The sequence below is a fragment of the Pituophis catenifer genome, unplaced genomic scaffold (assembly GCF_029215685.1).
Source record: "Pituophis catenifer annectens isolate HBS135680 unplaced genomic scaffold, rPitCat1.0.hap2 SCAF_3, whole genome shotgun sequence".
NCBI lineage: Eukaryota > Metazoa > Chordata > Lepidosauria > Squamata > Colubridae > Pituophis > Pituophis catenifer.
In genome coordinates, this window is record NW_027256883.1 from 172868505 (window position 1) to 172888485 (window position 19981).

A 19981-nucleotide genomic window follows, 5' to 3' on the forward strand; every position below is an offset into this window, starting at 1 on the left:
TATTTATGCTTATGGGGTGGCTTAAGCCTTTTCTGGTTTTATTATAAATATAGCACATACCTTATTATTGAATTAAATTGGATACCAGGAAAGTGAGAAAATATTAAAGGTACAATTCTTGACACTACATTTATTCTATCTCTGGTTTGGTTTTATTCTTGTGCAGGGTGACTGTTTGCCACTCAGTGGTGTAATTAGTCCCCCCCCCCCCATTTATCAATACCTTTGTTGCATTTGACATTTTTTTCTATAAAAATTCTTGTCGGGGTTCCAAGTAACAGCCCGAATGAAATCAAAACTCCCAAGGCCTGAGGCTTCCTCAAAGTATAGATTTATTAGGCATGTCATATTGGCACAGCTGGTGAAAACCTGACTCTGAATCTCCCCAGGTTTTTCCACCCAACTCAAAATCCAAAGTTCTTCTCCCCATTATACACAACCATCACATGCCCCAATCAGATCACATGACTCCCATCCATGCCCTGGATGATTCCCATCAATGCCCCGCCAGGTGCTGGCTCCCAGAAGAAAGAATGTCATTTTGACTACATAGTTCCCCAGCTATCTATACTCCCCCCTCCCTTTCCCACAGCTCTATCTAGCCTCGCTGTGGCAACCCTGAAGACACTCCAAATGGCTCCAGGGTTGACAGTTCTATTGAATGTTGAACTTCAGATTCTGTTCAGAACATGTACAAGCATAAAGCAGCAGCTATGTACAACTCACTATAGCAAACTTTGTCTGATTCCAGGAATGCTCAGCAGAATCTGAAGCTTCCTTTCTGCAGTCACATGATCCCAGATAAAAAAAAATGTAGAACTTTAATTAATCTTACATGGATGCTGCAAATGTGCTTCCGTGCATTCTGAAACATCTTTTTAAAGCAATTCAAATCCCCCCTTTTTTTTCTGCAGTCAGATGCTTTTACATACATAAGGGAGTGTACCAAATGTCAGTCCCCATAGGCCAATCAGAATATATTTCATTTATTTATTTTCAGAGAAAATGTTACTAAGTGTTCAAAGATAATGCAGCAAATAAGGAAATGTTGAAAAAAAATGGCCACTAATTCAAACATGTAATGTAATTTCTATACGAAATTGTCTGTGGATCCTGGTTTTCGGTATCCGCTGTATATACAATGTGATGTGGACAAGGTGGTCTGTAACATACCTTGAAAGTACTGTCAGGAGTTTGTATGTGATGATTGGTATAATTTTGAATTTGAAGCTATCACATTATTTTTTTCCCTTCAAGGAGCTGTCCTTGCTGTTATAGTTCTGGCTGCTTTAATTATAGTAGCTGTGAAATGGTTCCTTCGCCAGGGGTGAGTCAGCCCAAGATATGCTGTCTCTGATTCTTCCTAGCTTCTTCGTAGCTGCATGAGCAGCCATCTCCAACTTGCCAGTGCCGTCTCTAAAGCCTACAATTTTCTTATAAATGTGCTCTGTGTCCAGAAGTAACTGCTATGCTGTGTGCTTAACAATTGCAAAGATCTGCAGCAAAGGAAGAATTATAGTTTGTCTAGAATGGCTAAATTGAATTTAATCACATCTCCAGCACTGGTGTTCTGGAGTGACAGGGCTGAACTGTCTCTATTTCTGTTTGCTATTTGTTTAATTGCAGACTTGGCAATGCTTGTTGAAAAAAGTAAGAGTATTCATATTGCCCTGATCAGAGATTTTTGTCTCTGACTTCCTAGTACCCTAATGAAATGGAATCATTGGAATGGTTCTCTGTGAAATTTGTATTGTCCTTTTGGAACAGCTTTTAGTCTACTTGTAACTTTGGTATCTTTCTAGACAGATTACAATGGAAATCTTGTTTTGTATGTTGCTTGCTTTCTGTCTCTGTGCAGGAGTATTGTTTTTGATACAGCATTGTTAACTTTATTTTCATATCATTCATATATAGTTTCAGGATGTTATAAGCCCGTGATGGCGAACCTATGGCACGGGTGCCACAGGTGGCACGCGGAGCCATATTGATCGACACACAAGTGTTGCTCTAGCTCAGCTCCAGCGTGCATGCGCGCACCAGCCAACTGATTTTCAGGCCTTCCGGTCCCACCAGAAGTCGGGAAACTGGCTGTTTCCAGCCTCTGGAAGGCCTCTGGGGGAGATGGGGAAGGCTGATTTTGCCCTCCCCAGGCTCCTAGAAAGCCTCTGGAGCCTAGGGAGAGGGAAAAACGGGCCTACCGGGCCCACTGTGCCACCACGTGCCAAAAGCAGGGGAAGTGTGTGTGTGGGGGGGGTCACGTGCGCATGCGTGGGAGGGTGGGGCGCATTGAATTATGGATGTGGGCACAGGCACCCGTGACCTCCCATGCTCCCCCCGGTTTTGGCACGCGACGGCAAAAAGGTTAGCCATCACTGTTATAAGCACTAATTTAGATTTGTTCATAAATTGATTTTCAAATCAGTTTTCTTAACCACAGGCACTTTGAGCAGTAATGCTTTAATCACTATCATTACATGTGCTCATTTTTACTTTTGAAGAGTATATAGATGTAATCTTTTGATAGAGTAATTAATAGATATTTTTGAGTGTCTTAGTAGACATAACACTTGTGCAATCTGTAGGAAGCTGTAATGTGATGCTTTGCAAAAAAAAAATACTTTGAACTTTCTCTTTTTTCTAGCATTTATGAAATACTGTCTTATTGTTTAAGATTAGTAAATCCTGGATCTTTCCTTCTTGAATCTGTTCATTTTTCTAATTTCTAATTGAATATTATCTGTCTTCCCTTAGATGCCTTTTAGACCACAACATGCTAATTAAGTCTTTATTTTACTAAAAATCTTCTTTAAATAATCAATCTTCTGTTTTCAGATTTTCTATTAACATCATCCAATTTACTATGTTCTTTTGCAGGGTGGGGGGAGGTCTTCATAATGAAGATGAGCGAACTGATTTAAACAAGCACCCAGAAGAAGTGGGAATGCCTGTTTTCTCAATTGATTTGATTTTGCTTTCTTCGCCTTGTTTCCTTTTTTTTTTATAAAATTAACTCATATAAATTGTACAGTTTGATTCCTGATCAAATGCTTTGAATAACTTGAAGCCAAAAACAGAGACTTACAGCTCCCCACTTTCCTTCCCTTCCCTTACTTGAGCACCTCAGACTTCATTTAAGAATTATCCCTCTTTTTCTAATTAACTGTGGCATTAAAAGTGTTGAAATGTTCTTTACTTTTAGATTTTATATTTTAGCTACAGGATAACATGAAGAACCATTCTTCAATCAAATTTATATCATCCACTAAAGGCTGGAAACATATATAACTTATTTACTGTTATAATAAATAGCAGTGATTTTATATTGCTAAATATACTCCTGGATGCAAAGGGGCTCCCTATCCACAGCCACCCCATTTTACTAGGATTTTACTTCATTTTACTCAGCCATGGTATCCTTTTGGGCTGACTTAGGGAGTTGGAGATGGGTTGCACAGTTCTGGGCTGGTTCACCACCTTCCTCCAAGACTGCTCTAAATCAATGTTGATAGAGAGCATGAAGTCCCCACAGCCTCCAGACTCCACAAAAGAACATCCATAGCATCACTCACTTCATCCAGGATGGAGATGTACAACTGGATATCATCAGCATACTGATGATACCTTATCTCATGGTGACAGATGAAGTCACCCAGGGCTTTCATATAGATCAGGGATGTTAAACTTACATCATCACATCATGTGATGTATTGTGACTTTTTTACCCTTTGCTAAAATGGGGGTGGGCGTGGCCAGCATGTGACACATCCGGCCGCAGGTTTCACACCCCTGATATAGATGTTAAAAAGTAGTAGAGAGAGTACCTAGCAGGGGCCGAGAGGTGGACTTCATGCTCTCTATCAACATTGATTTAGAGCAGTCTTGGAGGAAGGTGGTGAACCAGCCCAGAACTGTGCAACCCATCTCCAACTCCCTAAGTCAGCCCAAAAGGATACCATGGTCAATGGTATTGAAAGCTGACCAGAGATCAAGAAGAATAAGGATGTATGTAGCACTTCCATCCCCCTTCCACCAGAGGTCATCCATGAGTGCAACCAATTTTGTTCTACTCTTCTTCTTGTGCCATATCCGTCATCGGATGTTGGCGATCATGTTGGCAATCCTATTTTTATCAAGAGCCGTATGAAAAAGAGCTGCTGAGTTTTGTCCAAATCAGACCCTTAGGTTTTGAAGCCATGATGATCTTCTGCCTGGACCTCCTCTGCCTTCAATCTTTCCCTGGCGGATTAAGTGAAGGAGGCCATATTTTTCTGGTTGTCGTATCACATGTCCAAAATATTCTAACTTTCGCTTTTTAATGATTTGATTTCCCTTTGCTTTCCCTTTGCAGCTTATCACTTCCTCATTTTGTTCATATTTTGAATTTTGTTTCATATTCAGGTCTAAAACTTGATTGAAAAGGGTTTGGATAATCTGTTTTTTCCAGGATCCTCTGAAGCTGTAACCACCTGAATGGTGGGGTTTAACAATGGCTCCTTGAGGGGTCGCACCAGCATTTTACATTCAATGTGTATGTTCAGCTGCCACAACTGCATAAACAAAAACCCAAAGGCTATCACAACTGTCTTCAGCTGCTAATGGCACTGTTTGTTCTTTACTCCTCCTTTAGAGGAGGAAAGGGAATGGCCCATCTCAAAAAGCAGTACCTTGGCACAGGTGGAAAGAAACCTTTCAAATTATTTAAGAAACGGTCTTAATAAACTGTCAATGAGGACCAGAGATTTCTCTTGGACTTTCCAAGATTCGGTATCTGTGCTAGGCTAGCATTAAAGTTATTTTACTGAAATCTCTTTTTAAAGATAGACTTTTGAAAATAAATTACTAACACATATCAGGGTACATACTTGAAAAATGCAAATATATCCTGTAACTAATGAATTTATGGATTATACACATTATCATACAGTGTTCTCAATGTTAAATAAGTATCTCACATTACGATTAAGAGTAGTGTTTGCCTGCGTTGGGATGCAGGTAAAAGTAAAGATAAGAAATATGTTTTCTAAAAAATGTGTCATAGTTCCAAACTATAGTTCTTGGAACTGCATAAGCACTTAAACATTTTACTGGTCAGTTTACCAACTGAATTATTTTCATAATTCTGAGTATAGAATATGGATTTTCTTGTCTGCTGGATTTTTATATAATATCCATTTTCTTTCTAATCCAGCAGTCCAAATGTAATGAAAAATTGAGATTGAAAATGTACTAGACCCCAATGGGAAAGGCTATTAGCTGGCCAATAGCTCAGAAGGTTGTGGTTTGCTTCATTCTTAAGCCTGCTTTCTCCTGGTCACATGACCTAGGTGCTATACTGCTATTAAGAGATTGGAAAAACTTCCAGAAGCCATGCTCTCATGTCAAGCTTGGTATTACTGATGCACTAAGCATGTAAATCAACTCAGGCATAAACTTCATCACTAATGGGATTCTCTCTTATTGCTCACTAGTTTGCAGATGATGCAGTCTGCATCATATATATTTGTGTGTGTATGTGTGTATATATGTATATGTATATACGTATATATACATATACATACATATATATATATATATATATATATATATATATATATATATATACGCACATAACCACATAACTTAATAATGGTTCCCTATATTCCGAAACTTATCATGAGGGAACATACTGTAATTATATACTTTTTACCTTTCTGCTTTTTAACTTCTGGTTCAAATGAATGAGTCTACTGTAGATGATTTAAATATTTTTATTAACATCAAAACCTGAGAAGCTAAACTTTTATATAAACTTGTAAATTTATATATTAGTGTTGGGCATAATCTACAGTTCCTTATACACTTCCTAGCTCGAAGTGATGCACTGCATGAGAAGTATTAATATGCAAGGGTTCTCTTAAGTATTATACCTCCCATCCTTCTAATCACTGCCATACATCTGAGATAGCTTCAGTGCTAGATGTAGAAAAAGCTTGGTTTTGACTGAAGATATTTGACTTGTGAGATTTCAGCATTGACATCACACAGCTTTCCCATGGGTAAAAAAGAGGTTCTGATTTGTGATTTCACAGCAATTATCTAAAAACATCATTTTTTTTGTACACTAAATCTGTTGTGCTTATAGAATAATTCATTTTTATGTCAAATATTCTGCAATTATTAATGTAAAACGCTTATATTTCCAGAGGTGGATTTTCCTAATATTACATTTTCTTTTATCTCACAGAATGAATGTGTGTGTGTGTGGTTTTTGCTTATTAACAGGATTGAAGAAAATAATTTTTGAAAACTTCTTTAAAAGGAATGTGTAAATATGAATTTATTTTTTGTGTCTTTTTTTTTTTTTTACAGGAAAACTAACATTCCTTCTGCCTCTACTGATAATTATCGTGTAGTTTCAGAGAAAGATATGGCTTTGGAAGAAAAAGAAAAAGAAAAAGTCTGATCTGAGTCCATTGAACTTCTGCAATAAAATTTCATTTAACCTTCAGTAACATTTTCGCTTGAGAACTGAAGATAGGAATTCACTGAAGATCTGAGTTCAAAGTTCATAGTTTTACAGTTTGACCATTGTATAAGGCAGTTAATACATGAAACAATCAATATATGATCTACAAGACTACATATGCTGCTTCTACATTCACTTAAATCCTTTCAGAGTATCTCTTAGCGTGTCTGCTTGTTATCACTCAGATACAGAATTTGAGGGACCTATCATGTTTCTACTTCAGGGATAATGCATTATGCAGTTATCAAGATATGACTATATTAGAATGGAAGAGTCAACAAGTTCTGTATTGTTCTTTTAACAGCCGGGCTCTTAAATCAGGCTTCTGAGTTCATGTGACAAGCCAAAGAAAAGTTAACCTTGCTTTCTGGGTTTTAAATTTATGCTGGAACAGTAAGCTTTGCCTAATATAAATTGTGTTCTGTTTTATATTTTAACAGTCAACATCACTGTGATGAGAAGGTATATTTTGACTGAATGGAACCGATCCTGAAATGTTCAGCATACGAGTTTGGGACGGGGTGTGTATGTCTGTGCGACAAAATGTGTGTTGTGATGTTCTGTGTGATATTGCAACATACATTAGGTCATTTTGGCATCAGTCTGGCTAGCATGGATACTTACAGTATTCAAGAAAGTATTTTGCCTTAGTTTGTAAAAGTTGTATTTGTAAATTTTATTGTATTCCTTATATGAAAAAATTAAATGCAATGTTTGTATATAGAGAAATGTCTGGCAATGGTAATATTAAAGATTGCATTGCACTGAACACTTACCACAGTTCTTTATTAAGTTATTTCGGGAGTTGATGGTAGGGTAATTCTTAACGCTGACTGTAGAAACTACCAGTTATACATTCATACATAGTTTGTGGGGTGGGGGGGAGAGGCTTTGTGAGTAGAACTGAAATCTTACTGCAACAAAATAGGTTTTTACCGATAAGTGTCCTTGGTTGAAATATGAATGTATTAGAATTGCATATTTTGAATGGTAGGAGAAAACTCTTTTTGATTTTTATTGATTTATTTCAACTGACAAAAAGTTCTAAAGATTGCATTTCTTAAAATGGGCTAGGTTTTTTTGAGAAGATCATGCAAAACAAGTTTCCACAAGAGGTTTTGTGGCAGTTATTAAATGTAGCATTTATCAAAAAGTCCTTCCTATTCATCTAATCTAATTGGGAAATGCAGTTTGGTGTCTGTTATTAACAATCATTACTGACAATAAATGACTATGTGATTTTTATTCCAACCTTCAAATGTTAATTTCTCCTTGTGCTAGCTAATAAGATTCATTAGTTTCTAAAAAACTCCCATAATTTTTCCTAGTCAAATGCAGCAAAAACAACCTAGATAATAATCCAGCATTTTATTTCACCTCAGACTAAATGGATACAGAACTATTGGGGTGACCAATATGCATGCATTGATTTTGTATGTATGTTATATTTATGGGGTGCTCAGTACCAGTACTTCTGAAACTGGTCTTATTGATAAAACTGCAGGATGTGCAAGATGAAGAAACAGCAAGTTCTATTGTCTAAAACTGGTTCCTATGGGGCTTTTGGTACGAAAGCCCCTGTTTTATTTGCTTACTACTATTGCTGCTTCCTCTTTTGTATTTATATACATAAGGGCATGAGTTCTGCTATCAGCTTCATAGTTATCACTGAAACAAGAGCAATGATTTCTGTCTGCACACTCAGCCTTTTGTTTGCTGCTACCTTCCTGGCTGCTCCTTTAGTGAACCAAGGTGAGAAGATGGAAGTTGGTTGAGTTTCTGTAATGTTAACCTCTCTCTGTCAACCTTCTCTCCACAAATAGTTTAAAAATTAACTATGTATTCTGTTCCGGTTCTGATAACTCTTTTCTTCTGAACTTTGATCCTTACCTGGGAGAAAAGAGCTTGTGGGAAGCTCTGGAGAGGTCAAAGGCCAAGGAATTAAATCTGTGTTCAGCTCCTGATATTTAGTGATTGAACGCCATTATTTAAATGCAGTATTTTCTCAGTTATGACTGGCTTTTCTCCCCTCATTTATATTCACTGGAGTTATGTCTATCGGAACTAGCTTGCAAAATTTCAAAAAATAATAATAAATCATTGCATGGCAGAATATCTCCTTCTTTCCATTACTCTTGATATTTCCAGTTCAGATCTAATGGCTCTAAATTAAGTGAAGGTTTCTACTGTATTACATTGCAGATTTTAAATATACGCAGTAAAATTCTGAGTGTTGTTTGTATATTCATAGATTTAATGAAATTAAGAGCCATTATCATTTTCTTAGTAGCTTTTGAATCCATTACTATATTGTGTCAATAGTAACATATGAAGTATTTTTTTTTGTTATTGAAATATGATAGGGGAGAAATCTAAATTTAAAATAAAGTTGATAATAGCTTTCATTTCCTTTTCTTGCTCAGTTTTTAGCTGCAGGGTGAATTTCCTTCCACATTTGTACCTGTAAATATACACTGTTATGTAACCGCAATACTGGTCTTCATCCTGGCTAAATTTAGAATACTGTTAGTTTTCCTCCAAGCCTTGTTTGCCTTTTATCTTGCTTATTATCTTGGCAAACACTTTGAAAATAGTTTTAAAATTAAGAGGAATTCATTTTGTTGTGTTGCATTTAAAGCCTGTCTTTTCTTAAAATAATGATTCTTCAACAGTTTGATTATAGGATCCATTTACATGATTAAAAATGATTGAGAAAGCCAAAAAGCTTTGGTTTATATGGATTATATCTATTGATACTGGCTGTGTTAGAAATTAAAAATGAGAAATTTAAAAATACTTATTTGACTTCACAGACCACCTGAAATGTAGCTTCTCAGCCCTGACTATTAGTTTAAACTGAGAAATACTGATTATCCACTGAACTCCATGGAAGAGTATGATTGAGAATTGGTTCTCGTCAAAGCTTGCCAACATTTTAATTTACTAGAAATGGAAATTGTTTTCTTGCCACTTTTTGCACAATTCTGTCAGATTATTTAATAAACTGACTTATCTTAAAAATATGCCAATACATACTTTTTTTTATTCCAGCAAAATAAAGTAGCAAATGTAGTTTCTTCTCTGTTTTATTCTCACAACAATCTGGTGGGATGAATTGGGCCAGCTCCCAAATATATACAATAACAACTTGAATCATCATCTAGCAATCTAGCTGCAATACAACTCTGGCTCCAATTAGCCACCTCCCAGGATGACTACCCCATCGGGGACACAGACCAGAGCTGGGACTTCGGGTCTTTTTGTAAGGCCAAAAGGGTGGGTGCAGATCTGACCTCGGGGGGCAGGATGTTCTAAGGGCAGGACCCATAGCAAAAAAGGTTTTTTCTAGACCCTGCCAGCCTTTGACTGACACAGTCTACAGCATTCCCCTTCTGCTAGTAGGTGGGGCGGGCCATTCCCATTGGGGTGAGACAGTTCCTCAAATAATCTGGACCCATGCTATGAAGGACTTTTAAGGTAAAAAGCAACACCTTGAAATTAGCTACCCTTTACAGAGTAGACACTTGCTAGCTATAACCACAGACAACAAAGCCTGGATATTACTTTTTCTTTAATTAGATTTAACTATTTCTCAGTCTTTATAGGATCCTTCAACCGATTTTGCTTTCTTTTTTCATGGAACTTTGAAACTTGAAATAATAAAAAAAATGGGCTAGTACCTTCCTCTGGAGTATATGCAATCCCTGCATGTTTTTAAATACCAGCTTTATATATTCACTGATACTGTGCTTAGCATTAAAATTCCAATTTGCTGAAATTATCTTGGCTTACAAACTAAAGGGAAATCTCTTAGAAATTGATGTAATATGAAATTGCTTATTCCACAATGATGGAACCAAATATAATGTAGCCTGGCTTTCCAGAAAAAAGATGATTTCTCACAGAAAGTTATACTTAGGGCAAGATGTCCTGCCCGACACAAAGCTTTTTTGAACACTTATAAATGCCTTCTTACATATAAAGAAATTGCCCAGGCTAGACTCTGAATCTTGGGTAGTAGGAAATGTGCCTTGTTGGAAGGGGGGCTATAGCGTAGAGGGAATGGCCTTGGTGGAGAGAGGAAAGATTATCAAAGAAATAAAATAGCTTAAGCTCATACCAGGTGGAGATTTATGAAAATTATTTAGGTACCTCTCCCCCTTAATTCATACATAGATAAGAGGGAGGGGAGAAAATATTCAGATTTTTTAAATTACTGTAGACATTTTAATAAAAGGCTTAGGGTGTACATGGCATCTGTTTCTTGATCTGGTCTACCATATAGGACAGAAATGGGAGAGCAACAGACTAGATGGCACAAAACAGGTCCATCCTCCAACATTTTGTCTTGTTACTCCTGCCTCCAGGAGATGTGTAAAATGATCCATGTATGGGACAGCTAGTTGCTAGAAGCCAATATACAGACTAAGATAAATGTGCTTGATCCATATTAAAACTCAAAAACTTGAATTTCAAATGGAATTGTGTCAGGTGAAAAGTGACAAAAAGCCAATAGACAGTGATGGCAGTAGCACAGTTGCATCTGAGAGGAGGTAAGAAAAGTAAGGCTCTAGAAAAAGGAATAGGTGGGTCAGTGCAATAGCCTTCACCAGGGTCTTTGGTTTCAAATGCAACATATCCAATCTGCTTGGCTATTTTCACATATATCTTTTTTCTACTTGTCCTAAGCTGCCAATGATGTCCTCATTTTCAAAAATTATGTAATGAGAGGTAGTGAAGAAAATGTGTATGGGGGGAGGCTGGTTGGATATCCACCATCCACAGAATACAATCACAGACTTTCTTAATAAGTTATAATGCATTAGAATGCAGTATCTTAAAAACTGTGATATGATCCCTCCAGTCTCCTTTATTATTAACTTCATTAAGGTCTCTGAAGCTTTTTTCACAAAATGTTCCCATAACCATTTATTTGATAAACCTCTAATGGCATCTCCCATCTGCTATAGTTTGTCTTGAAATAATATCTTAAAACCACACTTGAAGTGAAAAGGAAGTAGGGAAGCAAAAGTTCTGGGAAGGTGGGCTTGTGGGCCAGCACATGGACCATGCAAAAGAGTAAGGAGACAAGAGTACGCAAGCCTTGCCATGCTTGACTCACACGCCAGTTTCACATTTTGTTTCCACTGAGCCCCAGAAGAACTGAAATCCAGGTTTTAGTCCTGTTGAACTGCAACCCACCTAGGATGGTTTGGGAGAATTTTTGAGGCACAGTGTTTCTGCTTCAAAACAAGACATGTATGCTCATCTTAGATCTGCTTACTTCTGCCTGGGCTAGTCCTGATCATCTAAATAAACATATAGCAAAGGAGAAACAACATGAGAGAACTTACAGGAGGAAGTCATGACAATTCAAGATACATAATTCTTATTGGAAGTTAAATTATTTATCCATTCATCCACTCCCATCATAGAATGGGGAAGTAGACACAGTCTGCTATCCTGGTATGTAATCTCCCAAATATGCAGGCATATTTATGACTCCGATAAAGGAAAATGTTTGTAGCTCAGGGCTGAAATGAGGGATCTTTGTTACCTCTGAACTTTTTTTTTTTTTTTTTTTTGTAGATGTTTCACTATCCAAACTAGTTAACATCATCAGTGATATCACTTAGTTTGGTTAATGAAATGTCTGCAAGAAAACAACCAAGCCCAGGCATTGGAAGGATCTCTCATATTTATGACTAAAAAGAACATGACAAGGTTTTTCAAATGCATGGGCATACACTAGCACGCGTGCGTGCGTGCGCACACACACACAGTTTCTCTCCAGGTACTGTAGCCAACCCGGGGGTGGTGGATTGAAATGGACTAAGGAGCTGACAGGAAGAAGTCCTTTTGAATGGAAGGTTCCCCTCGCACATATATGCTAGTCGTTCCCGACTCTTATCTCTGTTTCAAAGCTGAAGAGCCAGCGCTGTCCAAAGACATCTCCATGGTCATGTGGCCAGCATGACTAAACGCCAAAGGCGCACAGAATGCTGTTACCTTCCTACCAAAGGTGGTCCCTATTTTTCTACTTGCATTTTTTACGTGCTTTCGAACTGTTAGGTTGGCAGAAGCTGGGACAAGTAACGGGAGCTCACCCTGTTACGTGGCACTAGGGATTCAAACCGCTGAACTGCTGAACTTTCAATCGGCAAGCTCAGCGTCTTAGTCACTGAGCCACCGCATCCCTTTTTGAATGGAAAGGAGACAATAAATAAGCTATTAAGCAAAGATGGTCTTAAAATTTGACATTTAGGGAGAGGCCTAGGAACTTTATGGAATAAATCAGCTCTAACTCTGTAAGTATGATCACATTCCCTTATATTCCAAGATATGGTGAGCCGCTTCCAGATCATAGGGCAAGAAATGGAAACTAAATTGAAAATTGAATCTGGCAAATTTCATTGCTGCCTTTTTTTTTCCCCCATTAGATAGCTGTGACTACCCACCTAGGTTAGTTTCTGCTGAGTTAACGGATGAATATAAACAAAAAGATTTCTTTCCTGTTGGATCAACAGTGAAATACAAATGTCGACCAGGTTATGTGAAAAAGCCAGGGGCGTACTCTAGTACGTGTAATACAAACCAGCAGTGGTCAAAAGTTCAGGAGCTTTGTAAACGTAAGTCTTTTTTATTCTGATTAAACAAATTCTGTAAATTTATGTAAGGGAATAGATTTTTCTGCTAAATTCAGACAGAAACCTTGAATCAGTTTTATACATTTTGTGCTACAATGTAACATGGCAAAGTAGATGTCCTCTTATGTTTTCCACTAGGAAAAACATGTGGACATCCAGGAGAACCAGAGGGTGGCAGATTGCTTGTAACAGGCGATTTTGACTTAGGATCCACTGCAATTTACCAGTGTGATGAAGGGTAAGTTACAGGGAATCCAACATAATATCCAGTGGTGTGATTCTTCTTGTTTATTTCTTCCTCCTTTGAACAGTGTAACCTGAAATTGTCTGGCAAGAACTCTTTTGGGTGGGATGGAGAAAATCCCACTTTCCTCACCAGTCATTGGGCAAGGCCTGTGCCTAAATGGGGAAGGAGCAGTAGTGGCTAGGTTGGGAGCCCTCAATCTGCTGCTGCATTTTTGCACCTTTCTCTTTTAATCTAAATTTGCTAAAACAAGAGCACCAACAAAATTAGGACTAAACTGAATGAAAAAGGACAACTGTCAGGTTCACAGATCGCATAAATAAACAGCAGAATTGAACATGTTCTCCCTTCTGATATATTTCCTCTAAGGAATAAAAAACAATAGGAAATTTCTCCTTGCATTGTATGATTATAAACATATAAGACTTTTGCTAAAAGAAGACTTAGCAATTAGGGAAAGTAATTTCTCCTGCACTTTGCTATTTTGCAGTCTAGCAATCTGTCTCTACATAAACACATATGCTGTCTGTCTACACATATGAATGCATGTAAATATCAACTGACACAACATGAATAAAAAACCATGGGATGAATGAATACTAAAATATTTTATGAGGTCCTTAGTCATCTTTATCCTTGCACTTTACTCAGACCTGAAGGCCACCTCTAGAAACAACAGGTCATTTTGAACTAGAGTAGACAAATGAATCTAGAATATCCATTTGATTTTGATCCTAATCATCTAAAGTCTGCATTCTTCTACAAAAAATAAAATGATTACATGCTGGGTTGTTTGTTTGTTTTTGTTTTTTTGTCTTCCTATAGGCGTAGGCTGATTGGCAAGTCTACCAGAAAGTGTAAAGTAAGGGACAATAAAATGGAATGGACTGATGAAGTTCCCTTTTGTGAGAGTAAGTAGTACTATGTAATATATAAAAGTATTTTATTGCTTCATGCCAATATAAGTCCAGAAGAAAATGAACTAATGAATTAATTGAAAAGTACATATTCAGCTAAAAAAGACACCAAATATTCTTTTCAGTTTTTGACTTTCCCATTCCTTCTAGTTATTCCATGTTTGCCACCACCAAAGATTCCCCATGGACGCCATACTGGAGAGTATTTGGATTATTTCTACTATGCGACAGTTGTAATCTATAGGTGTGACAAAGGCTACCCTCTTATTGGAAATGCCACTATTACCTGTACATCTAAGGATGGGATAAACGGAGAATGGAGTGGCCGTGCGTATTGTGGAGGTGAGTTTTCCTGCCCCAATCTTTGGTTCTTGTGTTCCTTCTCAAGCAAGGACCATCAGCTGCTAAAATGATTCCTTCAAATAGTTGCTTGGGGACCTCACACTGACAAACTAGTTATCTCTATTCCTTAGCTACCCAAACTGAACTAATCAGGCCTGACACTTCTACAGAATGATTCCAGTTTTTTTCTCCTTGTTTGCTTCTGATATATGTTTCATTTTTCAGTGGCACGGTGCCAATCTCCTCAGATTAAGAATGGAAAGATTGTGGCTGGAGTTTCCAGCACCTACAAATATAACCAGAAAGTTAGCTTTCAATGCATTGGGGGCCATGAGATGGTTGGTTCCAGAGAGATTCATTGTCAAGTGGATGGTACATGGGATCCCCCCATACCTGTCTGTGAACAGGGTAAGGATGAATCTGGATTTTCCATTTTTTGAACACTATTAAATCTTTGTTCTGTTTTGACTGTGTATTCCACATTCTTTCCCTCTCAATTAGTGGAAACTATGGTGCTTTGCAGCTGTGCTAGGAAACAACTAGTCTCTTACTTTTTTCCCTGATTTATCATCACAGAGTACATTCTTAATCTGGTTTACTTCTCAATCTCCTCTTTTCTTCCTTTAGTGGTTCAATGCCCACCACCCCCAGACATTCAAAATGGGATTCGCAGCAACCAGGAAACAGGAGTTTTTCCTAGTGGAATATTTATGAAATACACATGCAATCCTGGCTATGCTCTGATTGGAGAGGCAACTCTTTATTGCACAAATGCTGGCAGATGGTCATCTCCTGCCCCTAACTGTGAAGGTACCTTTTGTGACCATAACATTTCTTTCTATAAGCTCTTGAAGGAGTGAGGTCCAGAACAGAGGATCACTCTTCACGTGGATTTCCACTTCATTCTGAATGGGATGTTTCTAAAAAAATCCCCAACTGAAGGCTGCTTTAAAATTTAACTTTGATATCAGAAGTAGGAAAATTTAGTTGTTAGAGTCCAGAATTTTCTAACTATTGATTTGTGGGTTCCTTGAAGAGACCCTGAAATGAATAACTGATGTCAAAAAGCTCTTTCCTGTGTCATTCCTTTTGGGGGGGTGTTGATGCTGCTGTCCCCAACTATAGTATTAATCTGGGAAAGGTTGCAGTGAGCTGTGAATAGTTTGGGAATATTTTACTGCGACTGATGCATGAATTTAACTTTGGAAATTTAGTGTGAATTAGTGTGAATTTAACTTTGGAAAAATCACAGATTTGGGGTTGTTTATTCCTGCCTGGGAAATCACATACTGTATAATCTGAAGCACTATAAATAGTTTTAGAAATTAAAGTCACCTAACTTATTAGCAAACTGCACAGGAATTAATGTACAATATAGGACCTCCACTTTTGTCGAGGCAGATGGCTTTTACTTTTATTCTCCTGAGATAAATTTCATGGCTAGTCAAAGGAGGTAAAGGGGGACAGGAGAATTTAATACTCTCCTTCCATACACATTGTTTCCTCTACAAAGATAAAATAAGGATAATAGTGTGCTGTATGCAATAAGCTGCCTGATCTTAGCTGTCAAGGGACACGTTGGGTGGCTGGAAGAGTAAAAGAGGACCATCAGATATTTGGGTGATGTGACAAACATGTGGCAAACTTCATGTTCTACTGCATTCATTTCTTTAGCAGCCGTTGTGTTTGTAGCTATTTCTTAGCTGCTTGGGAGTCCTTGGTTTTTAATCTCAACTGCCTCTCACTGACATTTGATTTATCCTCTCTGACTTCCAATAAAAGATTTCCTGCCTGAGGCCTCATATGCTCATCCCACTCATCCCACTCATCCCATTCCTTTCTTATCTTGCCCATCATCAAGCGGGTGAAAGTCTGTTTTTACTAAGTTTACCATCTGTTTAGCATATTATATTTTCAAATCAAAGGTGTAGTTCTTTATGCTGGAAGAGGAATATTTGAAATTGTGTTCCATAAAAAGGAAAAGTGCCATCAGTTCTCTAGGAGGTCATTATTTACATAGAACTAGAGTGGACTAAGGGACGCGGTGGCTCACTGGCTAAGATGCTGAGCTTGTTGATTGAAAGGTCAGTAATTTCAGCGGTTTGAATCCCTAGTGCCACGTAATGGGGTGAGCTCCTGTTACTTGTCCCAACTTCTGCCAACCTAGCAGTTCGACAGCACATAAAAATGCAAGTAGAAAAATAGGGGCCACCTTTGGTGTGAAGGTAACAGCATTCCATGCACCTTTGGCGTTTAGTAATGCCGGCCACATGACCACGGAGACCTCTTCAGACAACACTGGCTCTTCGGCTTTGAAACGGAGATGAGAGTTGGGAACGACTAGCACATATGTACGAGAGGAACCTTTACCTTAGCTTAGAGTGGACTAAGTTTTTGTTCTTTCATTTTTATCAACCCATATTAATAATTACCTTTGAATGTGACTTTGGCTACATCCTAAAAGGCAATCATACAATTCAGTGTCAGCATGACATGTGAGATTTCCAGCATCCAACTATCAGTGATGTGTAGTGAAGCCGGATTTCATCAATGCCTCTCATAGGTAGAAAACTTAATTAGTTCCCATTCTATCTCCCTCCCATCCAGTGGTGGGATTCTGCCGGTTCTAGGGGGTTCGGCCGAACCCTTTGTTAAATTGCTGGCTCACCCCGCCCCTTGCCCTGTCCCTGTGCACCACTATTTATTACCAATAGATAGTGGTGGGCGAGAGGTGGGCGAGCCAGCAATTTAACAAACGGTTCGGTGTTTTTTTGTAATTTTATTGGCCCGCGGAGCTTCATCATAGGCTAATTAGCCCTTGATTAGATCGGCTCCTGACTCTCAGCTGATTTGCTCTCAGTTGTTTTGCTCAGGGCTCTGCTGCTTGCTTGCAAAGAGTGCAGATTTTTTCCCCCCTATCTATGCTGAAAAACGAAACTGAAAGTAAAAGCCTGCTTTACTGTTGCTGCAATGTTGGAAAATTAGGCAGGCAGATTTCTTTTCTTTTTCCTCACCAAAAAAGGTAGATGCAAACTACCTTTAGTGGAAAGGTAGTTTTCCCTAAAGAGGTAGTTCCTCTTTAGGGAAAAAGAGGAGAGTTCAAGATTTTAAAACAAAAGAAAAAAAGCTCTATTTAAATAGGAAATTGTAATAATTGAGATACTATTAATTGTATATTGTGTTGAAAACAGAAATGGTTAAATTGTGGTTTGGAGGAATATATGGGGGAAATTATTTGGTTTATTATTATTGGTAAATATAATCAATTGATTTGTAAGAAATTGGATTACATGGAAATAATTGGAATATTCATGTTCATATTGATTAATATACAAAAAAGATAGTTATATAACTAATTGATTTATATTAAAATGTTGAATTTATATTAAACAACTGTAATATTACATAATTAACCAATGTGAGGATGGATATAAAAATAGATGACAATGAGAAGGGGTATAATATAGAATAGAAGGGAAAAATTGAATTTGATTAAGATTAGAGATGAGGATGAAGGGTAATATTGGTTTTTTTAAAAAAAGTAGATAAGGAATAAATATAGCAAAAAGGAAATATAGAAATTGTAAATTTAATTGAAATGACTAAACACTTTAAATTTGTGAACTGGCCAAATACTCTGTTCAAAGAAAATACATTGTATGTTTGTATGTGTGTTTCTAATTACTGCTATTTATTAATATTTATTCTCTTTTATTCTTTAAAGTTTAACAATTGATTCTTTATCTTAATATCTTTATATTTGTTTGGGGTTGTCTTTCTTCCATTTCATCTTTTTTACTGTACAGCAATCTTTCTCCTCAAACCTACACCTCTCTCTTTTCTTTCCTTCTTACTTTCTCTTCCCCCCCTCTTCTTCTCCTCCTCTCTTCCTCCCTCTCTTACCCTCACTCCCTTCCTCCCTTCCCTTCCTTCCCTGTCTCTCCTTCTTTCTTCTATCTCTCTTCTCCTTCCTTCATCCCTCTCTATTGCTGTATCCTTTTGTGCATATGGATTACTCAGAGGGTTGAAAAAGTTATTTTTGACTGGTCCTCACACTTTTGACCAGTCCTCGCACTTACGACTGTACTCACATTTTATGTTTTGCGCCCTATCTTGTCATTGTGGTGAAGACAAGTAGTGGTGAAATGACTGACACAGTTGTTAAGAATGCCGCAATGGGCATAAATGTGAGGAAGGTCATAAGTGCGAGGACCGGTCAAAAATGTGAGGACCAGTCAGAAATGACTTTTTTCAGCCCTCCGAATAGTCCCTATGTGCATATGGACTAGTCAGAAGGCTGAAAAAGTTATTTTTGACCGGTCCTCGCACTTTTGACCAGTCCTTGAACTTACGACTGTCCTCACATTTTACGTTTTACGCCCTATCTTGTCACCATGGTGAAGAGAAGTAGTGGTGAAATGACTGACACGGTTGTTAAGAATGCCGCAATGGGCATAAATGTGAGGATGGTCATAAGTGTGAGGACCAGTCAGAAATGACTTTTTTCAGCCCTCTGAGTAGTCCCTATGCACATAGCCACGCCCACCCGGTCACATGACAAGCTAGCCACACCTACCCGGTCACATGACCACCAAGCCACACCCACCAACTAAGCCACGCCCACAGAACCGGTTGTTAAAAATATTGAATCCCACCACTGCTCCCATCCCTGTGCTTGCCAGTTTCTTCTATGAACACAGTCTTTATTGGGGGGTTTCTTATTAAGTAACAGCATGCTATTTTCAGAAAAGAATGTTGATGCCCATTCACCCTATTTATTTATTCATCCAATTTATATAGCCACCCATCTCACCAAACAAATAACTCTGGGCAGCATGCAACAAAACTAAGCAGCCAATAAAAACATGAACATCATTATAAAACCTTAAAAAGACTATAAAAACCGAGCAAGAACAAAGAAGTAGCAGACAAAAGGATCTTAATAATAATGGAATATATTAGTTCTCCTATTCTCTGGGGCTGCCAGGTCTACTAACATAACCAGATCTTAAGGGACCTTCAGAAGTTCAGACCTCACTTTAATGGAATTTATCACAGCCAAAAAGGCCTACTGCCTCAGGGCTGCCAAATGTAGCTCCTTAGCCAACAGACCCCAAAACACGGGCCTGTCATGGTTGTTCTGGCTGTGTTGCTTCCATGCCTACCCCCAGGTCATCACAGTTCCCTTTCCTGGATCTGTTGGGATGGATGGATGGATTTGGCATTTGAAAGAGTTTCTCACGTATCCCAGTCCTATTTCAGGAAGAGCTTTCAGTGTAAACACCAGCACCTTACATTACAACTATTAGCAAACTGGTAACCAATG

The 19981-nt window shown here is 38.0% G+C and overlaps 2 protein-coding genes across 5 annotated transcripts in view; both read left to right on the plus strand.

Moving 5' to 3' along the window:
- Nucleotides 1-7756, plus strand: part of LOC139315353 (membrane cofactor protein-like) — a 61844-nt gene extending 54088 nt beyond the window's left edge. For 3 of the 4 annotated variants that reach the window (XM_070941561.1, XM_070941562.1, XM_070941564.1), the window contains 2 exons: nt 1258-1327; nt 6349-7756. In XM_070941561.1, the coding sequence (XP_070797662.1) occupies nt 1258-1327; nt 6349-6442 (164 nt within the window). In that variant the 3' untranslated portion in view covers nt 6443-7756. The remainder of the gene's footprint in view (nt 1-1257; nt 1328-6348) is intronic. The other variant, XM_070941563.1, reaches the window with a different exon arrangement.
- A 386-nt stretch (nt 7757-8142) lies between these two features.
- Nucleotides 8143-15515, plus strand: LOC139315081 (complement component receptor 1-like protein). Its single transcript, XM_070941109.1, has 7 exons — nt 8143-8257; nt 12946-13134; nt 13291-13390; nt 14222-14307; nt 14464-14655; nt 14881-15063; nt 15283-15515. The coding sequence occupies exons 1-7, from the start codon at nt 8143-8145 to the stop codon at nt 15513-15515; spliced, it is 1098 nt and encodes a 365-aa protein (XP_070797210.1).
- Nucleotides 15516-19981: the final 4466 nt, after the last annotated feature.